The sequence below is a fragment of the Mizuhopecten yessoensis genome, unplaced genomic scaffold (genome assembly GCF_002113885.1).
Source record: "Mizuhopecten yessoensis strain PY_sf001 unplaced genomic scaffold, ASM211388v2 scaffold10447, whole genome shotgun sequence".
NCBI lineage: Eukaryota > Metazoa > Mollusca > Bivalvia > Pectinida > Pectinidae > Mizuhopecten > Mizuhopecten yessoensis.
The window spans coordinates 1,438,495-1,460,917 of NW_018408551.1; the positions used below are offsets into that span (position 1 = coordinate 1,438,495).

General features: G+C 35.4%; 2 protein-coding genes across 3 annotated transcripts in view; one reads left to right on the forward strand and one right to left on the reverse strand.

Moving 5' to 3' along the window:
- The first annotated feature begins 31 nt into the window (after positions 1-31).
- LOC110460637 (ankyrin repeat and SOCS box protein 3-like) lies at positions 32-8,661 on the forward strand. 2 transcript variants are annotated; one of them, XR_002464039.1, is made up of 8 exons: positions 32-104; positions 2,659-2,783; positions 2,982-3,116; positions 3,880-3,932; positions 4,103-4,161; positions 4,999-5,142; positions 5,449-7,267; positions 7,356-8,661. XR_002464039.1 is itself a non-coding variant. In XM_021513662.1 (7 exons), the coding sequence occupies exons 1-7, from the start codon at positions 54-56 to the stop codon at positions 5,548-5,550; spliced, it is 669 nt and encodes a 222-aa protein (XP_021369337.1). In that variant the 5' UTR covers positions 32-53; the 3' UTR covers positions 5,551-8,661. The 2 variants fall into 2 exon arrangements, 1 of the variants encoding a protein (XP_021369337.1); XM_021513662.1 differs by having other exon boundaries at positions 5,449-8,661.
- A 6,257-nt stretch (positions 8,662-14,918) lies between these two features.
- LOC110460667 (NXPE family member 3-like) overlaps positions 14,919-22,423 on the reverse strand; it is a 19,301-nt gene continuing 11,796 nt past the window's right edge. Inside the window, exons 3-5 of the mRNA XM_021513708.1 lie at positions 17,797-17,987; positions 17,293-17,345; positions 14,919-16,401 (exon numbers count right to left, since the gene is read on the reverse strand). Coding sequence (XP_021369383.1) covers positions 15,614-16,401; positions 17,293-17,345; positions 17,797-17,987 — 1,032 coding nt within the window. The 3' untranslated portion in view covers positions 14,919-15,613. The remainder of the gene's footprint in view (positions 16,402-17,292; positions 17,346-17,796; positions 17,988-22,423) is intronic.

The following is a 22,423-nucleotide window of genomic DNA, read 5'->3' on the forward strand; positions in this document are numbered from 1 at the left end:
AGCACATGGTAAGTTATTGTCACGTGACACCTGACGTATTACAGGTAAACAATATGGCGGCTTCCATGAGTGTTGCCAACGCCGCCGCTAGCGGAGATTTGACAGTAAGTTTTCGTCATTCTGCACCTGCCATGCTATTATATTAGTACTAATTAACGAGGGGGGTTCAAACCTACATTTGAGAAAACAAGCTCTTCACGAGATAGGCCAGAAGAGACCACAGCAAGCCGTTGCTATTGTCAACTTTCAACTTCTTCAGTCTTCTTTTGCCAGATTTTCTCGGATCTAGGTTAATATTTTCAAGCACGTACGCTTAGAGCCACTTGCATAACTGGTACCAACATTCGAGGGTTATGCATGACAACAATGTAAATATGAATCTATCACAATGTGAAGTTGTGAACGTGAAATATTGTAAATTATTGATATATATATATGTTATATTCTAATTTCCTATTGAAGGGAGATAACTCAAATTGTTTAATGCATTATGGTAGCGTCTGATGACCAGTTTCTGATTAAAGCAAACTTAAACAGAAACGTGCTTTACGTTGCTTTTCAACAATGTGAGTTTTTAAATTTATCAGGAAAATCAATTTGATATCACTTCCTAAATACTGATCTATGTAATGACACCTTAATCATTACTGTTGTCATTTAAGTCTTGACCAGTTTTTTTGCCCTCCTTATTGCAAAGACTGTATAGGCCTACTATAAATGATACTGTATTAATGATACATGTAAAGTCTAAAATACTGTAATGTATAAATAAAAAGTGTATTAGACTGATACATATTTGAATGACCACAAAATGTTTTGCATATGTTTTTCAGTCATAGTTTAATATAGTCATTCAAAGACAAATTGTGACATATTATATAATTGTAACAGGATAGAGAAAGGTGTACATGTGCTTCCACCAGGGATCAAACCCACAATCCCTAGGTTCCTAATCGGATGTTCAAGGGAGCTTATAAGGGAAATTCCTTCTAGCACTGCAAAGCTAGAAGGTGACATACCGAAATCCTATGTACAATATAAATTATCCTGAGTTTCCTCTGGCCCTAACACCAGACTTAGACATTTTGACATAGTAGATGTCTGGTGTAGGGGCCAGAGCGTACTGCTGTATGAAAAAGTGGAATTCTCAGACACCGTTTGGTATCGGAATGTTATGAACTCGAACACCATAACCCNGTCAGATGTTCAAGGGAGCATAAGGGACATTCCTTCTAGCACTGTAAAGCTAGAAGGTGACATACCGAAATCCTATGTACAATATAAATAATCTTGCGTTTCCTCTGGCCCTAACACCAGACTTAGACATTTTGACATAGTAGATGTCTGGTGTGGGGGCCAGAGCGCACTGCTGTATGAAAACGTGGAATTCTCCGACACCGTTTGGTATCGGAATGTTATGAACTCGAACACCATAACCCAGGTTCTTACTTCCTGTCACCACAGGAAGGGCCATGGTCACATTGTAACAGGAAAGAGAATACATGATAAGTGTGCTTCCCTCAGGAATCGAACTCGCAATCCTAAATGTTCCTAGTTGGACACTCTATGACTGAGCTAAAGGGAAATTCCCTCTACTCTAGTGCGAAGCTAGAAGACGGTCGTAATCATATGTACAATTACACTCTACCACACAGAAATGACATAAAAAATAACCTTCTCTCTGTGTTTTCTATTGTTACTTTTCTGCATGTATTTGAGTAAAATAATTTTAATTTTCTTTTTAATTTTCACTACATTTTCTTCAACATACTTGCAACATGAACCATGCAAATGCTTATTTTCACTTCCCCAAAACCAATGACATCAGTATGCTCTGTCACAGCAATTATGAATGTGCAAAACTTCAGGGCATAGAAGTAGTTGAAGCACAGAAACAGGTCCTCAGACAATAAATATATATATATGTATATACTGCTTCAACTTTTATCACAGGGAATATTTTAATTCCCGATCAAACGAATGAGATGCAGAGAAGAATAAATTTAGGATATGTTACTAATTAGTAAAATTATAAGGTATCCTCTCATAACTTAACAAGCAAGTAAATTTCTTATTTTTTTTAGAAACCACCATAAATATATATGTAAATTTCATATAAAAATTTTGATTGATGAAATTTAATTAGCATCATATATTATCCTATATTTCCTTTTCATGATGAGCTATACCAGATGTTTTATGACATGTTCTATTTTGTACAGGTATGTTAAAATCATACCTGATGTGACTTTAATTTAAAAAAGATAGCTGTACCAGTAATTATCAAATATGATATAATGAGACTGCATGTGTGTGAAATAGAGGTTTCTGTAACTGAATTTGAGATAGATATACAATGAAGTTAAATGAATTACATGTATGCTTTATTTAAAAAGATATTTCTTTTGTAATTTAAATATAGATCTCTTTAATTGAAAAACATCAATCTCTAATTGAAATTCACTTACCTAGGTATACAAATATCTGAATCGAAGAGATTGAGAGATATATATCCAATTTTCCCTTAACCTAAAGATATCTGTATTTATAGCAAAGATAATTGTATTTTGTATGCAAATCTGAAAGTTTCAGCTTCCCATAAAGGCTTAAAAAAAAAAAAGTATTTTGATGCCTTATATTCTTATTACTTGAAATCAGTTGGTGAAGGAACTTCTCCGACAAGGTGGACCTCCCAATGAACGGTCTAAGGATGGGATGACTCCATTGGCTGTGGCAGCTTTCTGGGGTTATGCTGAAATTGTAGAAGTTCTGCTGGAATGCAGGTATGTCAATGATTATAGAAGTGTACAACTGTATATACATTACATGGTGTAGGACAATTTTGAATATGTTCATTAAAAATTTCTGAGAAGCTTAACTTAAACAGACCAGTATACAGACAGTATATCACTGATAATGAAATACTGACAGAATATTACTGATGTGTCACTGCATGACTGGATCTATAATTGTTGTTTCAGAGCAGATATTAATACATGTAACAACAACACAATGTGGACAGCCTTACACTGTGCTGCCTTTCAAGGTCATGGAAAGGTCATCATGAAATTGATGGAATACAAACCTGACCTCTATCTCAAGGACAATCAGGGGAGGTAAGTACTATAAATTATGGACTTCGGATGAGTTCTGTTCATGATTCAAAGACCTGCATGGTCTGAGCAATATTCCTCAAGGCCAAAGGTTTATCTTTCCCCAGCAAAAACGAGAATGCACATGTATATGAAGTGTGGGAGAATCATATATCCCTGACAAAGGAGTTATAACATATATCCCTGGCATAAGTTTAGGACATACAATGTACATGTATGTGTGTGATATGTGTGCATACAGATTGTATCATAAAATAACTTTTTTGTACAGATTGTATTACACTAAGGAAGGATGTTTCATTGTTTCTGTCTCGAGTGAAATGACTGACTTAATGATATCCTTCTGTAGTATTTTCTTGATGATATCATGTTTTTCATTGTCAATATCATACCATCCTCGATACTCAAGAGGTTACACTTACTTAAGCTCTCTGCACCCCTTGAATATGTCATACAAATGTAGCAAAATTGAAGGCACGCAGCTAGCTATTTGATTGGTCTCTGGTAAAAAACACACTGACCAATCGCTAGGCTGATCCTTGTTCTTTGAAGATTAGAGAGGAGCAAAACACGACTTCAAAGCCAGTCAATTTTACAGGTACAAATTAGTCTTCTCATCTCATCCGTAAGGTGATGCACACTGATCTTAGCCTTCCATTTTGCTATGACATATTCCAAGGGTGGGCCGGAGAGCGAAAGTGAGCCCCTTGAGTATGGAGGATGATCTCATACGTACAGAATGTATAGTGATTATTTCTATTTTAAGGACTGCTGTTGACTTTGCTTCAGCACTGGATGCAATTTGGCCGTTTTTTGCAGGTATGTTACTGGTAAAGTTGTAACTAAAATCTGCTCATACAGTGTGTTAGAGTAATTAATGATATATAATCTACTAGGAATTTTTATTTTTTTATTTTTGAACATCATTTCTGTTTACCAAAAAAGGCGATATCTTATGTGGTTAATTAACCTCAATTTACTCTCTTCAGCTGCTGGATGTAAAAGAACAACAAAAGCAGATCTCATTCGAATGGACATTGTAAAAAAGGTAGGATTTATGGATAAACCAGTACAGGATGAAATCCATTATGTTTACATGTGAATTTGAACTACTGGTAATATATCTTAATTTAATTATGATGCACACTTGGACAAACTGTAAATACAAACTGTATCATAGTAATATATTACTAGGTACAAACTACTCATATTATTGATAATTAACTTATTTCTCAAGTACAGTGTTTAAATTGTCAAAGTTACTGTATACTAATTGGAGGTCAAGGCCTGCAATCACATTCATTGACTTTGAACAATAAATAAGCAAAGAATTATTAGAAACTTTTGTTAAACCAAATAGTTTGCTATATATGGTCAGAGGAGCAATTAGGTATTGTCATTCATTTGACAGGATTATGGTTTTCAGAAACTGAAATGAGAATCTGTCTGTCTAATCCAATGGTTGTTTAAATTGCTGACTATAAAGTCTTTGTGACTATACATCTCTAAAATCTTAAGCGTGTTTATTCATTTGATCGATGTTATGTAATTTATGTCCATGTATTTCTCAAATAAAGTGTCTAGCTATCTTATTAATGTCAACTGCTGTGAATTAACAGGGCCATTGGTGCATGCATGTATTTATACAAATATATATTGATTCCCTCAATGTAGAAATCTTGGTTTTGAGATTGTAAATTGTTAAAAACTACAAAATCTGAAGAAAATGTCTGTTCTGTATATTCCCAGAGTGCCCCAGTAGACTTTGATTGTTTCAAACATTTAAACTTACTTCATCATTGCAAGTGTCAATAATAGAAAAAAAAGTTGATGATATGGATTACAAACGTTTCATAATTGTGAAAAAAGATTTTTTTTATTGCAGGTGTCTCATGATCCAGCCAATGTAAATCCATCCGTACATGGCATACAGCAGTCAGACTTTGCTCACTTCTCACGACCAGGATCAGCATATGTGATGAAATCTCAACCCTACAGAGGGCAGAATAACTACACAGACTCCAATATGGTAGGGAAGCAATACATTTTAATATTGAAAACATCCAGAACATTAGCAACCATGTAAAACAGTTACCAACAACTATAAGTTATTGGTGCGGCAGTAGTTGGTAAAATAACTGGAACTGATACTGCAGGTATATTTGAGTGTGAATTTAAATATAGGGAGTGTAAATTTAATTACCCTAAGATCAGCTATATATATCCATGATGCTCTACAGTCGGTTTTGATGTCAATCAAACTGGACACTTACAATGTATACACATATATTTTGCTTAAACTGTACAACTAAATTGTGAACATTGATTTCTGCAGGCTATGGCCTCAGTTACGGGAGATGTGCTGGCTGGTACACCAGATCTACCCCTAAACAACAGTAGGACAACCGTCCCCTCCTTCTCACTGTGGCAGCACTGACCATAGGGCAAGGACTCCTGGTGGTGGGGTCAAAGACATTTGTTGAAATATCCAGACTTCCAAGTGATGATTAAGGATTTTATTTGGTGATATTAAGACATTCTGTCTGTGTGGTGAAAGGCTAACGGACACTGTAGATTTGGACTATTGGATCAAAGCTTCAAGGAAATGGATTTAAAGAGATTCTGGAAAATGTAATTAAGGAGACATTGTCTTAACTGCAATTACTTAATGTCAGAGCCAATGTCATTGTCATATCAGGGACACCTGGAGAAAGTCTGTATCGCAGACTTTCAGAGATTTGTTGAAGGATTTCTGAAAAGCTTCAAGCATTTTGTTGTGGGGTGATTGGGTGAAACACCCATATAAATTGGCTTAATAGCTTCAAAGATTAATAACGGTTTACTGACTGTGAACCATCATGTCAAGAACTACAATAACATTCACATAATTTGAACCATCGGGTCAAGGATTATCATGTACCATTCATTGACTGAGTTTTCAAGACAAGGAACGAAAATCACTAGAAAGTCGTTAAACCCAATAGTTTAGTTGACATGGTCAGAGATTCAGTATTGTGTAGTGCTGTCATAGACAGTAGGAACAGGAGGTCTTGTGTTGACTTTTGTCATCTCATTTGACAAGTTAAGGTGTCCATGGACTGAGAGCTAGTTCCTACATGTCATTCTAACCCAGTGGTTGAGTAATGCTGACAACAGGGTCCATAAAACATCTCCAATGTCTTTAACATGTGTTCATATGATGCATAGTGTGACTTTACATCAAATTCACAGCTTGGCCTTAGGTGGCTGACCTGTAACATGTACTGATGTCATTACCTTGACCAGTGGTTAGATGAATATGTATGCTTGTCCATATGAATTGGACCTCTTCTAGCTTACATTGTCACACTGTAAAGAAATATTTGGTAATGGGAAAGACAGTGCTTTTTTTCTTGTATATTTTATTTCATGTGACATTCATAAAATCCTTTTAAGCTATTGATTTCAACTTTTCTCTTTTTCCATTTTTAAGATACATTATACATGTACATTAAATTTCACTTTTTTTTTCATAACAAATAGTATCTTTCACTTTCTGCTGTTGTTAAGTTTTGAATCACTCATTTATGATTATGTGTTCTCAAACCGAGTCAAACCTTGAACTTAAGTGCAATCTTGTTATATTAAAGTGAATTTCTCATTCTTTTTTATTTTAACATCTGAAAATTTCTTCATGATTTTTGAAGGGTTTGGTTGACCCTGATGCACATGATCATGAAATCTGTAGATCATACTGTAGTTGTAAAGTGAAATCATGATAATACTGTAGTTGTAAGGTGAAATCATGATAACACTGTAGTTGTAAGGTAAAATCATGATAACACTGTAGTTGTAAGGTGAAATCATGATAACAATAGTTGTAATGTGAAATCATGATAACTAGTTGTAAGGTGAAATCATGATAACACTGTAGTTGTAAGGTGAAATCATGATAACACTGTAGTTGTCAGGTGAAATCATGATAACTAGTTGTAAGGTGAAATCATGATAACACTGTAGTTGTAAGGTGAAATCATGATAACACCGAAGTTGTAAGGTGAAATCATGATAACACTGTAGTTGTAAGGTGAAATCATGATAACACTGTAGTTGCTAGGTGAAATCATAATAACACTAGTTGTAAGGTGAAATCATGATAACACTGTAGTTGTAAGGTGAAATTATGATAACACTGTAGTTGTAAGGTGAAATCATGATAACACTAGTTGTAAGGTGAAATCATGATAACACTGTAGTTGTAAGGTGAAATCATGATAACACTGTAGTTGTAAGGTGAAATCAAAGATCATATTCATACAATGTATATGTACAGTGGCCTGGCTTATCGGCGAGAAAAACATATTTAGCTGCTGTAAGGGTTTTTAACTGACTTTGGTAAATAGAAACCATTTTTAAGTATTGTACAATTTGTAGAATTATTTGCAAATACTGGTGAAAATGTCAACCCTAGATATTATATAGTTAATATGTACCACCAAGGAACCACATACAATTGTATGGTATCACAATACCAGTTATTTCATCCAACCAATCAGAGGGCAAGAATTTGTTAAGTACATTACAGATGTTATTTTTGGCTGTCCTCAATGCCTTTGCTTCTACTATTTGAGCTGTAATGAGCAGATCTTTCCCCCATAGTTACCGTGTATGTAAGTTGTCAATGTTGTCATTCCAAAGAAATTGAAAAAATTCCTGTAAATAATGTTATTTTGCTTTATACACTTAATGTCGTAAATTTGCACTATGCCTGTAGGTTTTCTTGCAATACATACAATGTACTTCATTTTATAAAAAAGAGGGTGTCATTTCAATATTGAAAGTGATTATACAGTACCAGGTGTATGAAATTTATATTCACTGACAAGTTTGATTTGTTAATGAGTGTCCATGCAATAAAGTGATTTGCTGTATCTACTTATAATTCAAAAGATATATATATATTTAGAAATATGCGACTGTCATATTAACCCATTCATACAAGTAAATATCAATACATGTACCACTACTCCAAACTGGGTAATTAACTTGCCGAGACCTAGCAGAGACTGGGTTGTTTAAACTGTACATGCTATGCATGCAGCAGAGACTCATTGGCAATGTACCATTACATGATGGTTAATAAGTATAACTGATAATACAGTACTGTACCATGTTTTCTAGCTATTAATTTTATTATAAGTGTATAAACAAAGTGTAAGATAAACAAAATTAATGTATGTACATACCTAGACTTTAAGGTTATCATCCATACTTATAACCTGTTTTAATACCGTAATGTTGTCAATTCAGTTGTTTTTAATTATAAAAATATTATGTTCATCGTGTCAGACATCTAAATCTCTGACTATATATAAGCCAAAGACTGCTGATGTTGTAAATGTTTGTGTTAATATAGGAAGATATGAGAATTAATGCTTGTGAACGCTTAGGTGTGTGGCATGGAAAGACAAAGAGATAACATTATATGTATTGAAAACTTATGTACAATAACAAATGTGTTGAATTCAATATAAAACATGATAAGAGACATCACTTGGATTGTTTTACTTTTAATAACCTTTAGTTCACATAAGCTTCTGGAATGGTGTACTGTGTTGTCTGTCATCTGTTGACCATCATCTATACCATTTTTCATTGCATGACTTTTTATAAAGCACTGTAGGGCCTAGGGCCATTATATTTAGCCAGTAGTTACCTGGGTCAGAACGCAATAAACTTTCCTCAAATAAATGACCTTGACCTACATATGTACCTTCAAGGTAACATGAGACAAACATGTAAAAAAAAAAAAAAATCAAACAACATCTTCTATATAACTAACAGGCCTAGAGAAATGTAGGTACCTAAGACGACTTTGTTCAAGATTACATGGGTAAAATATGTTAAACTTTAGAGCGACTTCTAAATCAGTAAGAAACAAAAGGCGATGAAACTTTACTGGTAGGTATCTGGGACGAAGTGCTATAAGCTTTCTCAAAATAAATGACCTTGACCTTCTTTAAAGGTCACAGGCATCATATAAATAAAACCCCTTTTAACAACTTTTTCTGATTAGCCAGGGTGATGATAGTTGGTTAGTAGGTACCTGACATGGAGTGCTGTAAAGTTTCTCCAAATAAATGACCTCGATCTACATTGTACTTCCAAGGTCAAAGGGGTCAAATATGTAAAATAAATATTTGAACAACTTCTTTTCCAGGACCCTGGGTGATTTTATTTTACCAGTTGTATGCTGGGATAAATTAGTATACAGTTTTATTTAGTCTAGAATATTCTTAAGGTAAGAAGATAGAATATATGGAAATATTTGCAAAATTATTTTTATTGAGAATATTTTCCAATGATTGCTCAAATATCCAGGTGAGCGATTTAATAGGCCCTCTGGGCCTATTGTCCTTTTTTTTTTTGGAGGTGGAAAAAAGACAAATGGCTTATTTACCTTACTTCTCTGTGCTAAAAGACTTCATGTCAGTTATAAACATTAATCAACCAGGTCCTGTATTCATAAAATTGTTCGTGTACCTGAGCATATACCTTTGTGGTATATGCTTTTTTTTTATATGCTCATGCTAACATATACCATCTTTTTGAGTTACTATACTAAATATATCTGTAGTGATCTACAGTGTACAAGCCTTGAACAAGTATTGAAAAAAGGGGAATGATTTGAATATACTCTGGTATTTTCTCTCTCGAGCTAAGATTTGAGGTTGAACATAGAATCTGAGTTTGAGTTTGAGATGATAGGCCCAGATGTACATTGTCAAGCACTATCCTCACAACATGTTGTAATGCTAGACTTCTCATTAGTATGTTTCCCTTCAGGAATGGGCACATTATATTCTGAGGATGGGGAAACAAATTATATTATTTATTTGTGGTTAATTATATAATAAGCACAATGTAGGCCAGTACTGGTATATGCTTCACAAGTCTGTACAGCAAGGGTGTATCAAAGACAAAGCGAAATTAAACAAAAATACTTGATAGGTACAAAAAAGTATATTGCATGGGATTTTTAACACTTTGCCAACGGAATTAGATCCTAAATGTATGCCTGAACATGACATTTTAAATAATTCAACAATTCTAATTAAAATCTTATGAGTTTTGTTTTATACAAGATACAAGATTTTAGTCCAATTAAGGGCCCATGAGGACCAGAATGAATAACAAAAAATTGCCCACTCAAGTGACTAGATATGCATGTACAATACAGTACAGTAAAATTAAAAGCCATCATGGACAAAATTATGTGACTGTCCGTTGTTCCTACCCTGAGTTATCTCCCTTCCACCACAGCATAGTGCAGTTTAATGAAATCATGACAGTTAAGCTGCAAACATTTTTCCAGTTCCTGCAATATTGTCAATTGTCCAGCATTCAACAGCCAGACAAGCTTATCTTCACAGTCTAGATTAGTAAATTTTGCAACGGGAATTATCTAAAATAGGTTAGCAATAGGCCAATATGTCTCTGATAAAAGTTAGTCTGTATCTGTGTGGTACTATACAGGAAGAACTTCGATATCGAGTATATTTTCAGGATTGGAGGAGTGCGCTTTGGATTTAATTTGTTGGCAGTAAAGTTGTAAAAGTTTGTAAGTCGGTTGTTTTGACCAGATCTTCTTTTAAGAGGAAAGAATGAGTTCTTGTAACTGTCAGTATCACACTGAAATTGCCGGAATTTTTCACTGTTCTTTGCTCTGGTCCGATTATTTGATGTAGATAAGACTTCGTTTGCAGGTACAGCCACTAGCCCTTTTACAAGTTTATAGAAGATGACAAGTCGATGGTCCCTTCTGCGATCCCTGCGTGAAGGCTGTTTCAGGGCATCCAGCATCAATGTCACGCTGCTTTCTCTCCGGAAATCAGATGTTAGGAACCGGGAAGCGCGACGTTGTATCTTTTCCAAAGAATGGATGTTGTTTTGCTTATTCCAAGACGGATCTTACTAGCGACTTGTAAGCTGTTAACTTCAGTGACGAACATTTGTGATGGTGCGGATATGAGCGTCCCATTTCAATGAGCTGTGAAAAACAACCCCTAGGAACAAGGCTTCCTTGTGATACTGAATCTTGAGAGATACTATGAGTGAAAAGGAACTGTCAACCAAATATTCTATAATAGCAATGAACAACATTCACCATAAAAACGTAGAATCTAAATAGATCACACAGGACACAGATTACAGAGTAATACCTAACGACCTGATCATGATCGCGCATGAGGTAACGGTAATATAATATAAGCGACCAGGATCGCTGAATTGGACAGATGACGCACGCCTGACGTTTTCACTGTTGTTAATTATCTAGGGTGTATCAATATACAAACAAAATGAAGGTTTATATCCTTTATAAAGCAGATTAAAAAAAATTCCCATACAGCTATCGACTCCATTTAAAACGAGCGGAGACTGTACTAGTGGTTTGGTTACGTAAAACACACATAAAAGTACATGTACATGTATTCCAGAGACGTATACATACTACACACTGGCTTTATACGTCTCTGTATATACCCTTTACTAGGAAATGCAACCAGCAAAGGAAACTTTCATTATCAGACAAAGAAAGATATCTTAAACAAAAGAAATTTAAATAATTTGATAAAACATGAGGGATAAAGTGACATCTTGGTACCAAAATCCCATTCTCAATGTTGCAGGGGCTACGCTCACTTATGTTCTAGAACGTTAGCCAGACTTCAAGGATGCCATTATCCTGGAAGCAGTCGACTTTCAATAGTTGGATATAGTACACTATTAAACACTAAAACGGAAGTACAACAACATGGACAGTAGTCGACTTCCAACCAGGAGTTATTTGACAAACAGCTGGGTATGCTACACTGATAAACACTTAAACAGAAGTACAACAACCTGGTCAGTAGTCGACTTACAACCAGGAGTTATTAGACCAACAGCTGGGTATGCTACACTGATAAACACAAAAACAAAAGTACAACAACCTGGTCAGTAGTCGACTTACAACCAGGAGCTATTAGACCAACAGCTGGGTATGCTACACTGATAAACACTAAAACAGAAGTACAACAACCTGGTCAGTAGTCGACTTACAACAAGGAAGTAGTATACCAACAGCTGGGTATAGTACACAAATAAACACTAAAACAGAAGTAACAACCTGGTCAGTAGTCGACTTACAACAAGGAGGTAGTAGACCAACAGCATGATATAGTACACAAATAAACACTTAAACAGACGTATAACAACCTGGTCAGTAGTCGACTTACAACAAGGAAGTAGTATACCAACAGCTGGGTATAGTACACAAATAAACACTAAAACAGAAGTAACAACCTGGTCAGTAGTCGACTTACAACAAGGAGGTAGAAGACCAACAGCTGGATATAGTACACAAATAAACACTATAACAGACGTACAACAGCCTGGTCAGTAGTCGACTTACAACCAGGAAGTATTAGAACTTGTTTCACGAAAACTTGAACAGAATAGTAATGGCGGACAAAACAGTGTCGAGAACGGAATAATGACGTCACATTACCTTAGCGTAAAATGGCACAAAAATATACGGACATAATTTTTGTTTTAATTTGTCGATTCAGTCATTGGAAAACAACCCATGACTTCCAGCCAAAAAAGAACTCTAGCCAAAGGCGTCATTATGAAATTCATGACCTTGTATTGCCTAGCCTTAAAACTGACTGTATCACTATAAAAAGATTCACCACGTTCACCACGAATGCAAAAAACACCATCTTATATCATGAAGCTCAGGCCGAATAACTAGCGCTATTTCTGAGTGATGTAAAATCTTAAAAAGTTTAGTATTATACATGGGATTGACGATATATCATAGGAGAAGTATAATAGAATTTTAAAAGGTAAACCAAACTTCAAATTTTAAACTAAAGCATTAAAATCAGAGATGTACTGCAGACCATTTTATTTTCCTTTGTATTTCGAGAATTCTGCCTGTATGTTTTATTCGCGTTTGAGATGATGCTATATCAATACTGATAATTTATATTTTTGTTGATTAAATTACGAATTGATCTCCCGTTGAATAGACGAGAAAATGACCACTTCCGCGAGATTGTATTTATGTTTACTGTTACACTGTATGATATGATACTGACGTTATACACATGTTTAATTGTTAGATCGATCCTTAACAGACACCATATTGTAATTACTGAATCAAATATACACAGCTGTTTTCAGTTCTAATAGGTCATTGGAACTAACAAAGCAGGTAAATCTACATGTATGAAGTTATAGTCCGAGGATTGATGAGCTAGCTCAGAAAGCGGTAGCTTCCTCCAGTCCAAAGTGTATGGACCACTGTTTTGGAAAGATGGTTGCTAACAACATAATTGCAGAAACCTTAAACGTTTATAATGTAAAGTTCGTTTGCCATCAATTAATCTAATGTTACATTCTGGTGCTGTGTTTTGCTGCAAATATACAGATATTCAGAACTGTATTCCGTAACCCACTGTTAGCGCGATGAAAAAAGTTCACCGTTTAATATTTTATATATAAAATATATTATGTACATGCATAGACATAACCAAGACCAAAAATATATCATATAAAATGGTGTAGGATGATTCCTTGTTCACGTTTAGTATACTTATATAGAGTTCATACTTCACAAATNTTAAATCTACATGTATGAGGTTATAGTCCGAGGATTGATGAGCTAGCTCAGAAAGCGGTAGCATAAGTATATAAGTATATAGTTATCCAACCTTAAGACCTTCAGATTGAAACACTTTTGAATAGATATGTTAAATAATTTACATAACTTGACGTCGGTAACAGTATTGATTTTTTGGGTTGTTTTGCATAGTTCATAATATGCTTGGCAAAGATGTATTAAAGGCCTTTAATCCATAGCATCATGTTTCCACTCTTTATCTTTTGGAACGTATTAGGACGTACATATTCAATGCAGAGAGCGAGCACCTGCATGCTATGTTTACTAAACGTATTTATTTTGTTCTAGGACATCACTAGGTTGGGATTTCTCTGCTTTAACTTTGAGCAAGACTATTTCAGTCATTTTGAACCACGATAGTCATGCATTTAGTTGCAGGCAACAGTCGGGAATGGAGGCGAACGTTCAGGAAGTTCAGTTCTGTTTTGAAGCTGTTGGTATTGCTTTCCGAAGTAGGAGGCAAAGCGTGACTGACAATAATAGGTCACTTTCTTGATTGGAGGTCACATCCGTTAACACTCAGATTCTGTTATCAGGTCTATCTTGTTTGTAATCTTTAAACCTGAAATCATAACTTGTCAAGCTCTTCGGATTCAACACTGCTTCTATTATCTGACGACACAAACATATATAGCAGAAAATCACGGAATATATCATGTGTCCTAAACGAGATGACCACATGGTTGGCGCATGGCTCCTAAAATCTTACCCTTGAAATGCAAGAAAATGCATTTCGGTAAAACGCTACAACGTATACATATATCATATAAACTTAACAATATAAAAAAAAAGAAAAACGAAATCGAGAAGGATGTAGGACTTACTATAAACACTGCCTTAAATTTCGAAAAAAACATTTCAATGCAAAAGAAAAAAGAAAAGAAATCAACAGCCATATAAATGTTATTTTTAATAGAGAAAATACTTCGCAGCTCCAGACTGGACACCGTACAACATGAAATACGTTGAAGAACTTGAATACATTCAACGAATTACCATAGAAATTGTATCCACAATCAAGTTCTTGAGACAGAAGAAATATTTGTTCACACTCAGTGCATATTNATTGAATACATTCAACGAATTACCATAAAAATTGTATCCACAATCAAGTTCTTGAGACAGAAGAAATATTTGTTCACACTCAGTGCATATTTGGAATGATCTTCCAGAGTCTGTAGTGACTGTTTAATTATCACCTCATTTTAAAACAGGCTAGACAGACAATGGACAAATACGCAGGCCAAATGCTTTTCTATCTTGAACATTTATTGCATTTTTTGCTAAAGTGAATATTCCGATAAAACAACAGCAGAAATACTATACAAAAGCATGTCTACTAGTTCAATTGATTTAACATAGAAAATCCAACTTTCAACCGGTACAATTCTGTTCCTATTCCTGTAAACACTGTTTTTATGTTACCTGTATCAATGTATATTTCTCGGTTTACATTTGCAAATAAAATGTGAACATTTTTAATATTTTCCAAAAATAAATCTGTGTCTATTAATTTTTATTAGGGATTTGTCACGGGACAGGTCTGCAATTTTATACAAACAATTGGTTAAATCTGTAACATAAACTAGCTATTCTCCGGCCTACACAGCTGTCTGAAGGTGGATTCGAATGGCAGGAACATTTTGTCTTCCATTCATTAATATCATGATGCCCTGCGACCTTCAATATCATTGCTTCAGTTTGCTATTCATAAACAAGGTACATGCTGTCGACTAGCAGTGACTTTCTCCAAAACACTGTTCAGGGTATTTGGATAAAGAATTAGTGATACCTAATGGCAAAAATATGATAGGAAAAGATCGACCATGTTGTTTAAATGATCCTTATTGGTATGGATAGGGATACTGGCACTTCCAGCCGTCATGTCCCATTGATTCAGAAACACTACTTTATCAATTATGTTTTTAAATTCCTCAAATAGTATTTGCTCCTGAATCTTTCTGATAAAATCCACAGGTGCTTGGAAGCTCGATGTCGTTACTCCATGAGGTCCTTTGATAAAAACGGCAGCGTTTGGCGCACGCTTGAAAAGTCTGTCAATGCCTCGTTTAGCTTCTTTCACATGTGCACGATACTCATCTGGAATTGTCCTAGCCAAATGCAGATACATGTGAATCACAACAACAATGTGTCTTGTCGTGTTCACCTGGTCCAATTGCCAAGCTACTGACTGTACCGAAGTTTTCGGTAGAGCGTTGTAACCGCCATAAAAGGGATTTGCGTGCACGGCCAAAGCAAGGGACGCGTTAAGCTTAACATTTTCAGCTTCTAATGTCGTATACCATTTGATGTTTATTTTTTCTGTCGTTATGGTCATATTAAGCATATGGTTAATGTGTATAAACCATGAACGGAGATTGGAATCCCCGATCAGTAACACATGACACCCTCTAAGGCAGTTAACGTATGACCTAGATACGGGATGATCAAGTTTGTTTGAGCATTGCAGTGTGCGCCATCGTCCTTGGTAATAGAAACCAGAAGGTGATGTTTCCCGCCACGTGTCTCTCTTTGGTCGCTTGTGGCATGGAGTCATATCGGACTGGAGGCACTGGTCTTCTGAAAGACATAGGTACTGCTTATTATTCGGTAATTCATCAATGATACGAAATTGGAGTAACATTGTACCGCTGTCGCCATATCAAACTTAAGACATAGATTTTCTATCAAACCGATAGAAACATTTTTAACTATAAAAACTACATCTACAATGTATATCACAGACGAGCTAACATTCTATGAATATCTGACGGAACCTGACCGAGGTTAATAACTCGCGTTCTCTGTTATTGTAGATATCTCATGATTGCTATTTCAAACACGTGAAAACAAGGTATACATGTTATCGTAGTTCTGTGTAAGCTAATCCTCTACAAATCGAGCATATAAGATAGTAATTCGTACTACTGACACGGAGAATCACATTGGCATTGATAAAACAGCTAATAAAATATATTTATTAAATCATAGGGAATTCAAGATGGCAAATGTAACGCACTTACAGTAAGTACTCATGTGGCAAAAGTGTGTCCGTCTGTCTGTCTGACTGTCGTCATGAGTGTGTTGATTGCTTGGTTTTCGCTTTGTTTTTCACATTATAACTACAATTTGTTATTATGTTACACCCAGTCATCTTTCATTGTATATATCTATATATATTGTTGTTTTACATAGGGAAATGTCGTCCATAATGTCAAAGGAACTTGTGCCCAATTCCTTTTGCTGTATGTATACTTATGGCAATAAAATATAATAAAACCCATAACATCTATACGTTTCACAATATCTTAGATGTCCATATCTCATATCCAGCATATGCACGTATAAATCAGAAACTACACTGAATATCTATATTAATCGTTCAAATATGTCGAACATGTGAGTCATTCCCCCCCGAGTACTACTGTGAAACAAAATATAAAGAAATGCCTTGCTATAATGTAGGCCTACCTCCTGTCACAGTGATTACTGGCTGGTTATTTAACAGCATATTCTTGTGGAATCTGTTGAAAAAAATTCAACATATTAATGAAGCCTTATTATGTTGATACAAAGAACGAGTAACTGATCATGTATACAAATGATCCGGACATGTTTTGAGCGATATATGTCGATCTTTACATTTTCATTAAGAAACCCATAGTCATATGATCTCGGCTATGTTTTAGCAACGAAATCCTGAAATGTATTCTTTGAGACCGGCTTATTTTTCAATAACATTTAACCTTCTGCCTTTGCTTGACTCGAATATCACATAGCCCATTATCGATTTTAGCTTATTATCAAGCTGGCGCATAATGTTGAAACAGTAGATTGTTAATTGAACGTCTTGATATCATTACGTTTTCAATCGAAAACATGTGCAATATTACAAAATAGCAGAAACAGATTGCTCAAACAATTTACTCCATGAAAGCCATGTCTTGTTTTATACAGATTTTTTCATACATTCACCTTGATAATCTGACGGCAATAGGACTGAGACTGTTGATATCGGTGCCAGTCGTTGACCTCCAATCTTGGCACGTAAGTAGCGTATTTCGTGGGCGAGTGCAGTACCAATGTAGACCATGATTTTCCTTCGTAAAATTACACACCACTGTGTGAACATCGGGTTTAACAGAACACCGTGTCGTCTCCCATACCTTCATATCATCTGACCTAAAGGTAGCTTTTATGTTTCTCAGCAATCCGTGTTTCTCTAAATATTGTGCTACTAACCCGACCTGTTCCTTTGTATTTGCAATTGATACTTTAATCAGTGCTTTTCCCTTCCACACAGCCAACACGTGACCTATGTAAGAGCCATTCCCGAGGTCAGTGACGTAGCCATTTACATTAGCATTACTGGATGTGTCCGTCATCCATATTCGAAGGAGGTCCCCGCCAGAGGACAGGTGTTGTCCATACCCATTATACAAGTCGATTCTTACGGATATCATCTCTCCTAAATGGAAAATAGTTCGGTTGCTGTTGATGCTCAGAACGGAAAATTTTCCGTTTGCGGTCTGGAGTAGATTTGTTACATTCCGTATTTTCAAATAATAAGGATACCTGTCCAGTGGACTGTTGGCCCCGGTGTTGACAGTAGCGATCCATTTAACGTTGCTTGGTCTTAAGATGGGTACTATGTGGTAAAGTCTGCAAGACAAAGGTTACTTAACAGTCATCATTACTGCAAACAGCCTAAGTTTAGATGTTATCAGAGCACCTAGGCACACATAATTACTAATAAAAAATGGTCAGAAATAATAGAAAACAATGGAAATATTGAAAGGACGATTGTTGATCACAACAAATTAATGCTCTGGTAAGTACCTTAATGTTTCCTTTTCACTTATTTTCCCACCTTCTGTTAAATGAACTGTAAACATATAATTCGGACATTGCAAATCAATAATAATCCTTTCATTCGATGAAAATGAGATTCGAATGTAATAGTCACGTATATGGTTCTACATTATTTATAAAGAAACTCATCACCAACATACGAAAGCCTCATCGAGTCAATTATAAAAAAACTAAAACTGGAAAGTCGTAATAAGGTGAAAACCCCCACGTTATAACCCCCCAAAAAATCACGTTGTTACACAAACAAACGCGGAATAACGCAAATAAGCATGTAAATACGCATATTGTGCTTTTTGCGGGGTCCGGTCGGAACAAAATTCCACGAGATACAGCCATAGTTATACACACACCAATTGTTTCTCACATCAACCGAGGGGTCACAGGTTGCATGCCATAACAATACTTATTATTTATTATCCGTCGCTACCAAGTGTGAAACTATGTAGTCTTTGAATGTACAGTTTATAGAGAAAAGACTTATTTTTCCGTATAAACTATGGTAAGTTCTACAAGCGATTGGGTCGTAATGGCATGACCCCAATAAATACGATGAGTACTTTTGTGGTCCTCGTGTCTTGGGGTAGTGTATTTTTTCTAAGCGTTAGTCACGGTCTCTCTCATAGGCTAGAGGCATCGAGATAACTGATCCCCAGTTCACATTTGTGTTTGGCTCTCACCTAATAGAGGACTTTAGTGTACTGACTTCTATTCAGTTGGTTTGGCAATTAATGTTTTAGCAAATGTCGTTATGGTCCTATAACACACATTGCTATTAATGAGAAACTTGTAATAAAGCCTGGTAGGGCTTTATGTATAAGTTCGTCAGTAATAGAAATGTGTGATATAGGACCATAACAATATTTGCTGAAATATTCATAATTTATGTTTACATTTTGATAAAGTAGTTATGCTTTATTTAGTTATTTCTAACAGATTTTGAACAACAACTTAAGTGTTGACAACAATAAATTTGATGATGTCACAATACAGATTGATGACATTACAATAGCAAATGTTGTTATAATCTCATAACATTATTTGCCTTCGCAATGCATTGCAATGGAAGGGTGCAGAGCAAATGTAAATATAACGTGTTAGTTCTCGTAATAATGTGTATTTCCGCGTTATTACGAATTTCCAGTATTTTTTATATCTTATCTTATATTCCTACATGTGACAGTAATAGACGTTCGTACCAAGAGGATTGTTTTTCTTGTCGTGGTATGTTAGACCGACAGACAGTTTTGAATTAGACGTTCTGATATACATACTTTAATACGGCTAACCTACAACTTATCTTACTGTTTAAGATTAAGTCAGTAGCAGTCAAGTACAAAATTCAGTTTAGATGAAGAGTAGGTTTGACACACTGATGAATTTTCTACCAAACAAGAGAAGGTCTGTTTACCATTGGTGAGCAATTGGTAGCACAACACTATGTTAAACATGCGTATAGATGATCCCAATCATTAGTACATTCGTTTACTGTAGCCATGTAGCCAGTTCACGACTTTACACATTTTTTTAATGGGTGTCATTATTGTCTTGAAACTGTTTTATTTCCTTATACATGACACTAGATTGCTTTTTAAAGTTAGCATTGCTATTCAAATGTTTTTTAATAGTCTGGCAAGATTGATAAGTATTTTTCAATGATAGAAGTATTTTCGAAACTCCATATCTCTGTAGAATATAACAGAATAGGAAATTCTTGAATATCAAGCCTTCTAAATATTGCAGATCTAAACGGAAACGTTCATTTCTTAATTTTCTATACATTGCATGGTATGGTAGGTCTGTTCTTCTACTTGCTCCCTGGCCGTGCAGCATGTGCATTGCCATTAAAAAGTAATTTAATAATGAGTAAGAATCATATATACTCTATTTTCCGTTAAGGAAAAAACAATACAACCAGTTCCCTGTTGTTGGCACTTATCGATTTGTATTCTTCAAATTATATTTCATATATGTAATAAGTGTTAAAATGATTGTAAACTATTAGGGTTGTCAACGTTTAACCGATTACTTGGTTACTGTGTCAGATGACCACGAACCGGTAACCAAAATCAATAACCGACTATTATTTACCCCCAGAGGAGGTCACCCGACGGGAACTGCACCTGGACTCAATTAATGATTGTGGAATTATATACCGCTTTATCACCACCTAGTTCGTAGGTCGTCTCAAAGCNCTAGTGACTGTTTAATAATCAACTCATTTTAAAACAGGCTAGACAGACACTGGACAAATACGCAGGTCCCTTACGAGCAATCGGAATGGAATCTATTCATGTGAGTCTGATGAGGAGGACCTCTAGGCCATGTGTCTGAAAAACTATCTATATGTATATAAGTTTAAATGTTATCTGCATGTTTTAATGTTGCCAATTCAGTAAAAACATATAAATAATTCGACCTCGACATCAAGTGTATTGACTCCAAGCTTATTTGACATTCCCCAACTTTGTGACAGCAGTCTTTACATAGCTTAATATGACAACCATGGATTGGGATGACAAGCAGAGCACGTACAATCGCCAGTGTGGTTATAGTTGAAATTCATACTACCAACAATTCTGTTAAACATGACATATCCAGCAATAACTCTTTAATTAGGCTGCTAAAAATGCTGTTCAAGTAAGGCATCGGGATAAATTTGATGTACAAAATTACACGTATCTATAACGATATACCAAAATAGTTATTTTACTCTGAATAAATATATATATAAAAGAACCCCCCTCCCTCCCGAAAAACACAAAAACACAAAAAAAATAAAATACCAGCAAAACACTGGAGGTGTGAAGTAAGGAAACACCCACTGTAAAATTTGGTAAGTCGATGCAGAACGCAGAACAAAGCAAGCGTTTTTGCCAAAAAATATGGCCATCTCATCAACAACATCATCAATATAACTAAATGCCATCCAGTTATAAATAAAATATTTGTTGGGTTAACAAGCAAAGCTTCTTTTCATTTTTGTGTTTTTATTGTTTATAGTCCCAAACAATGCCACACATCTGAAAAATGGAAAATATCAAAGTTGATGAAAAGTCACTTTTTTTTTACTTTCTTACAAAAAATCTCCAACCTACCGGGATGATTTGATTTTCATAAAATCACCTCGGCATAGTTGCTTAACCATTATGTAAAAGTTTCAAAGAATTCTGCTGGCTACATTTCAGAGATCATTTGACGGCTGGACGTAACCCGCAATGCTCCGTGTTCATTACGCTTCTACAGCGTTTATACCAGCTGGAACGTCACAATATTTGGTAAGGTGTATGTTAATAACATGTTTATTGCATTAGGAGCTTCCTAGTGACTAAAATACTTCGAAAAGTATGTTTAAACTGAATATGGACAGTTCCTTTGTGTGTCCGTAGTGTGTTCACATACCGTGACGACATCGCTCACCCACACCTGGACACTTTATTATAAGTGCTCTATTGTTCACTGCAATCCGTACAGGTGTACTGAGAAATAATCACTCGCACACGCTGTGATCGCTGTGCCAATATAGCAATTTGGAACTCATCTGTGTATTATTCGGACATTAAATATATTGCTATTTATCACCAGTATGGATTTATCAGAAAATGATGAATCCCCCGTGTATACTGAATTGACTAATGTTGAACCCCTTACCTGCACTTGGCATAATGGACAAGTCGAGGAATCATTCTCATACACCCCCTCATCGCAAGTCGTAGAAACGCTGTACACAGAA

Excerpts from the sequence above, each read along its gene's own strand:
- LOC110460637 (XM_021513662.1), top strand. The coding sequence starts at position 54 with ATGGCGGCTTCCATGAGTGTTGCCAACGCCGCCGCTAGCGGAGATTTG. Across the intron at positions 4,162-4,998 it reads GAATGGACATTGTAAAAAAG|GTGTCTCATGATCCAGCCAA; the intron begins GTAGGATTTATG and ends TTTTTATTGCAG. Across the intron at positions 5,143-5,448 it reads ACTACACAGACTCCAATATG|GCTATGGCCTCAGTTACGGG; the intron begins GTAGGGAAGCAA and ends TGATTTCTGCAG.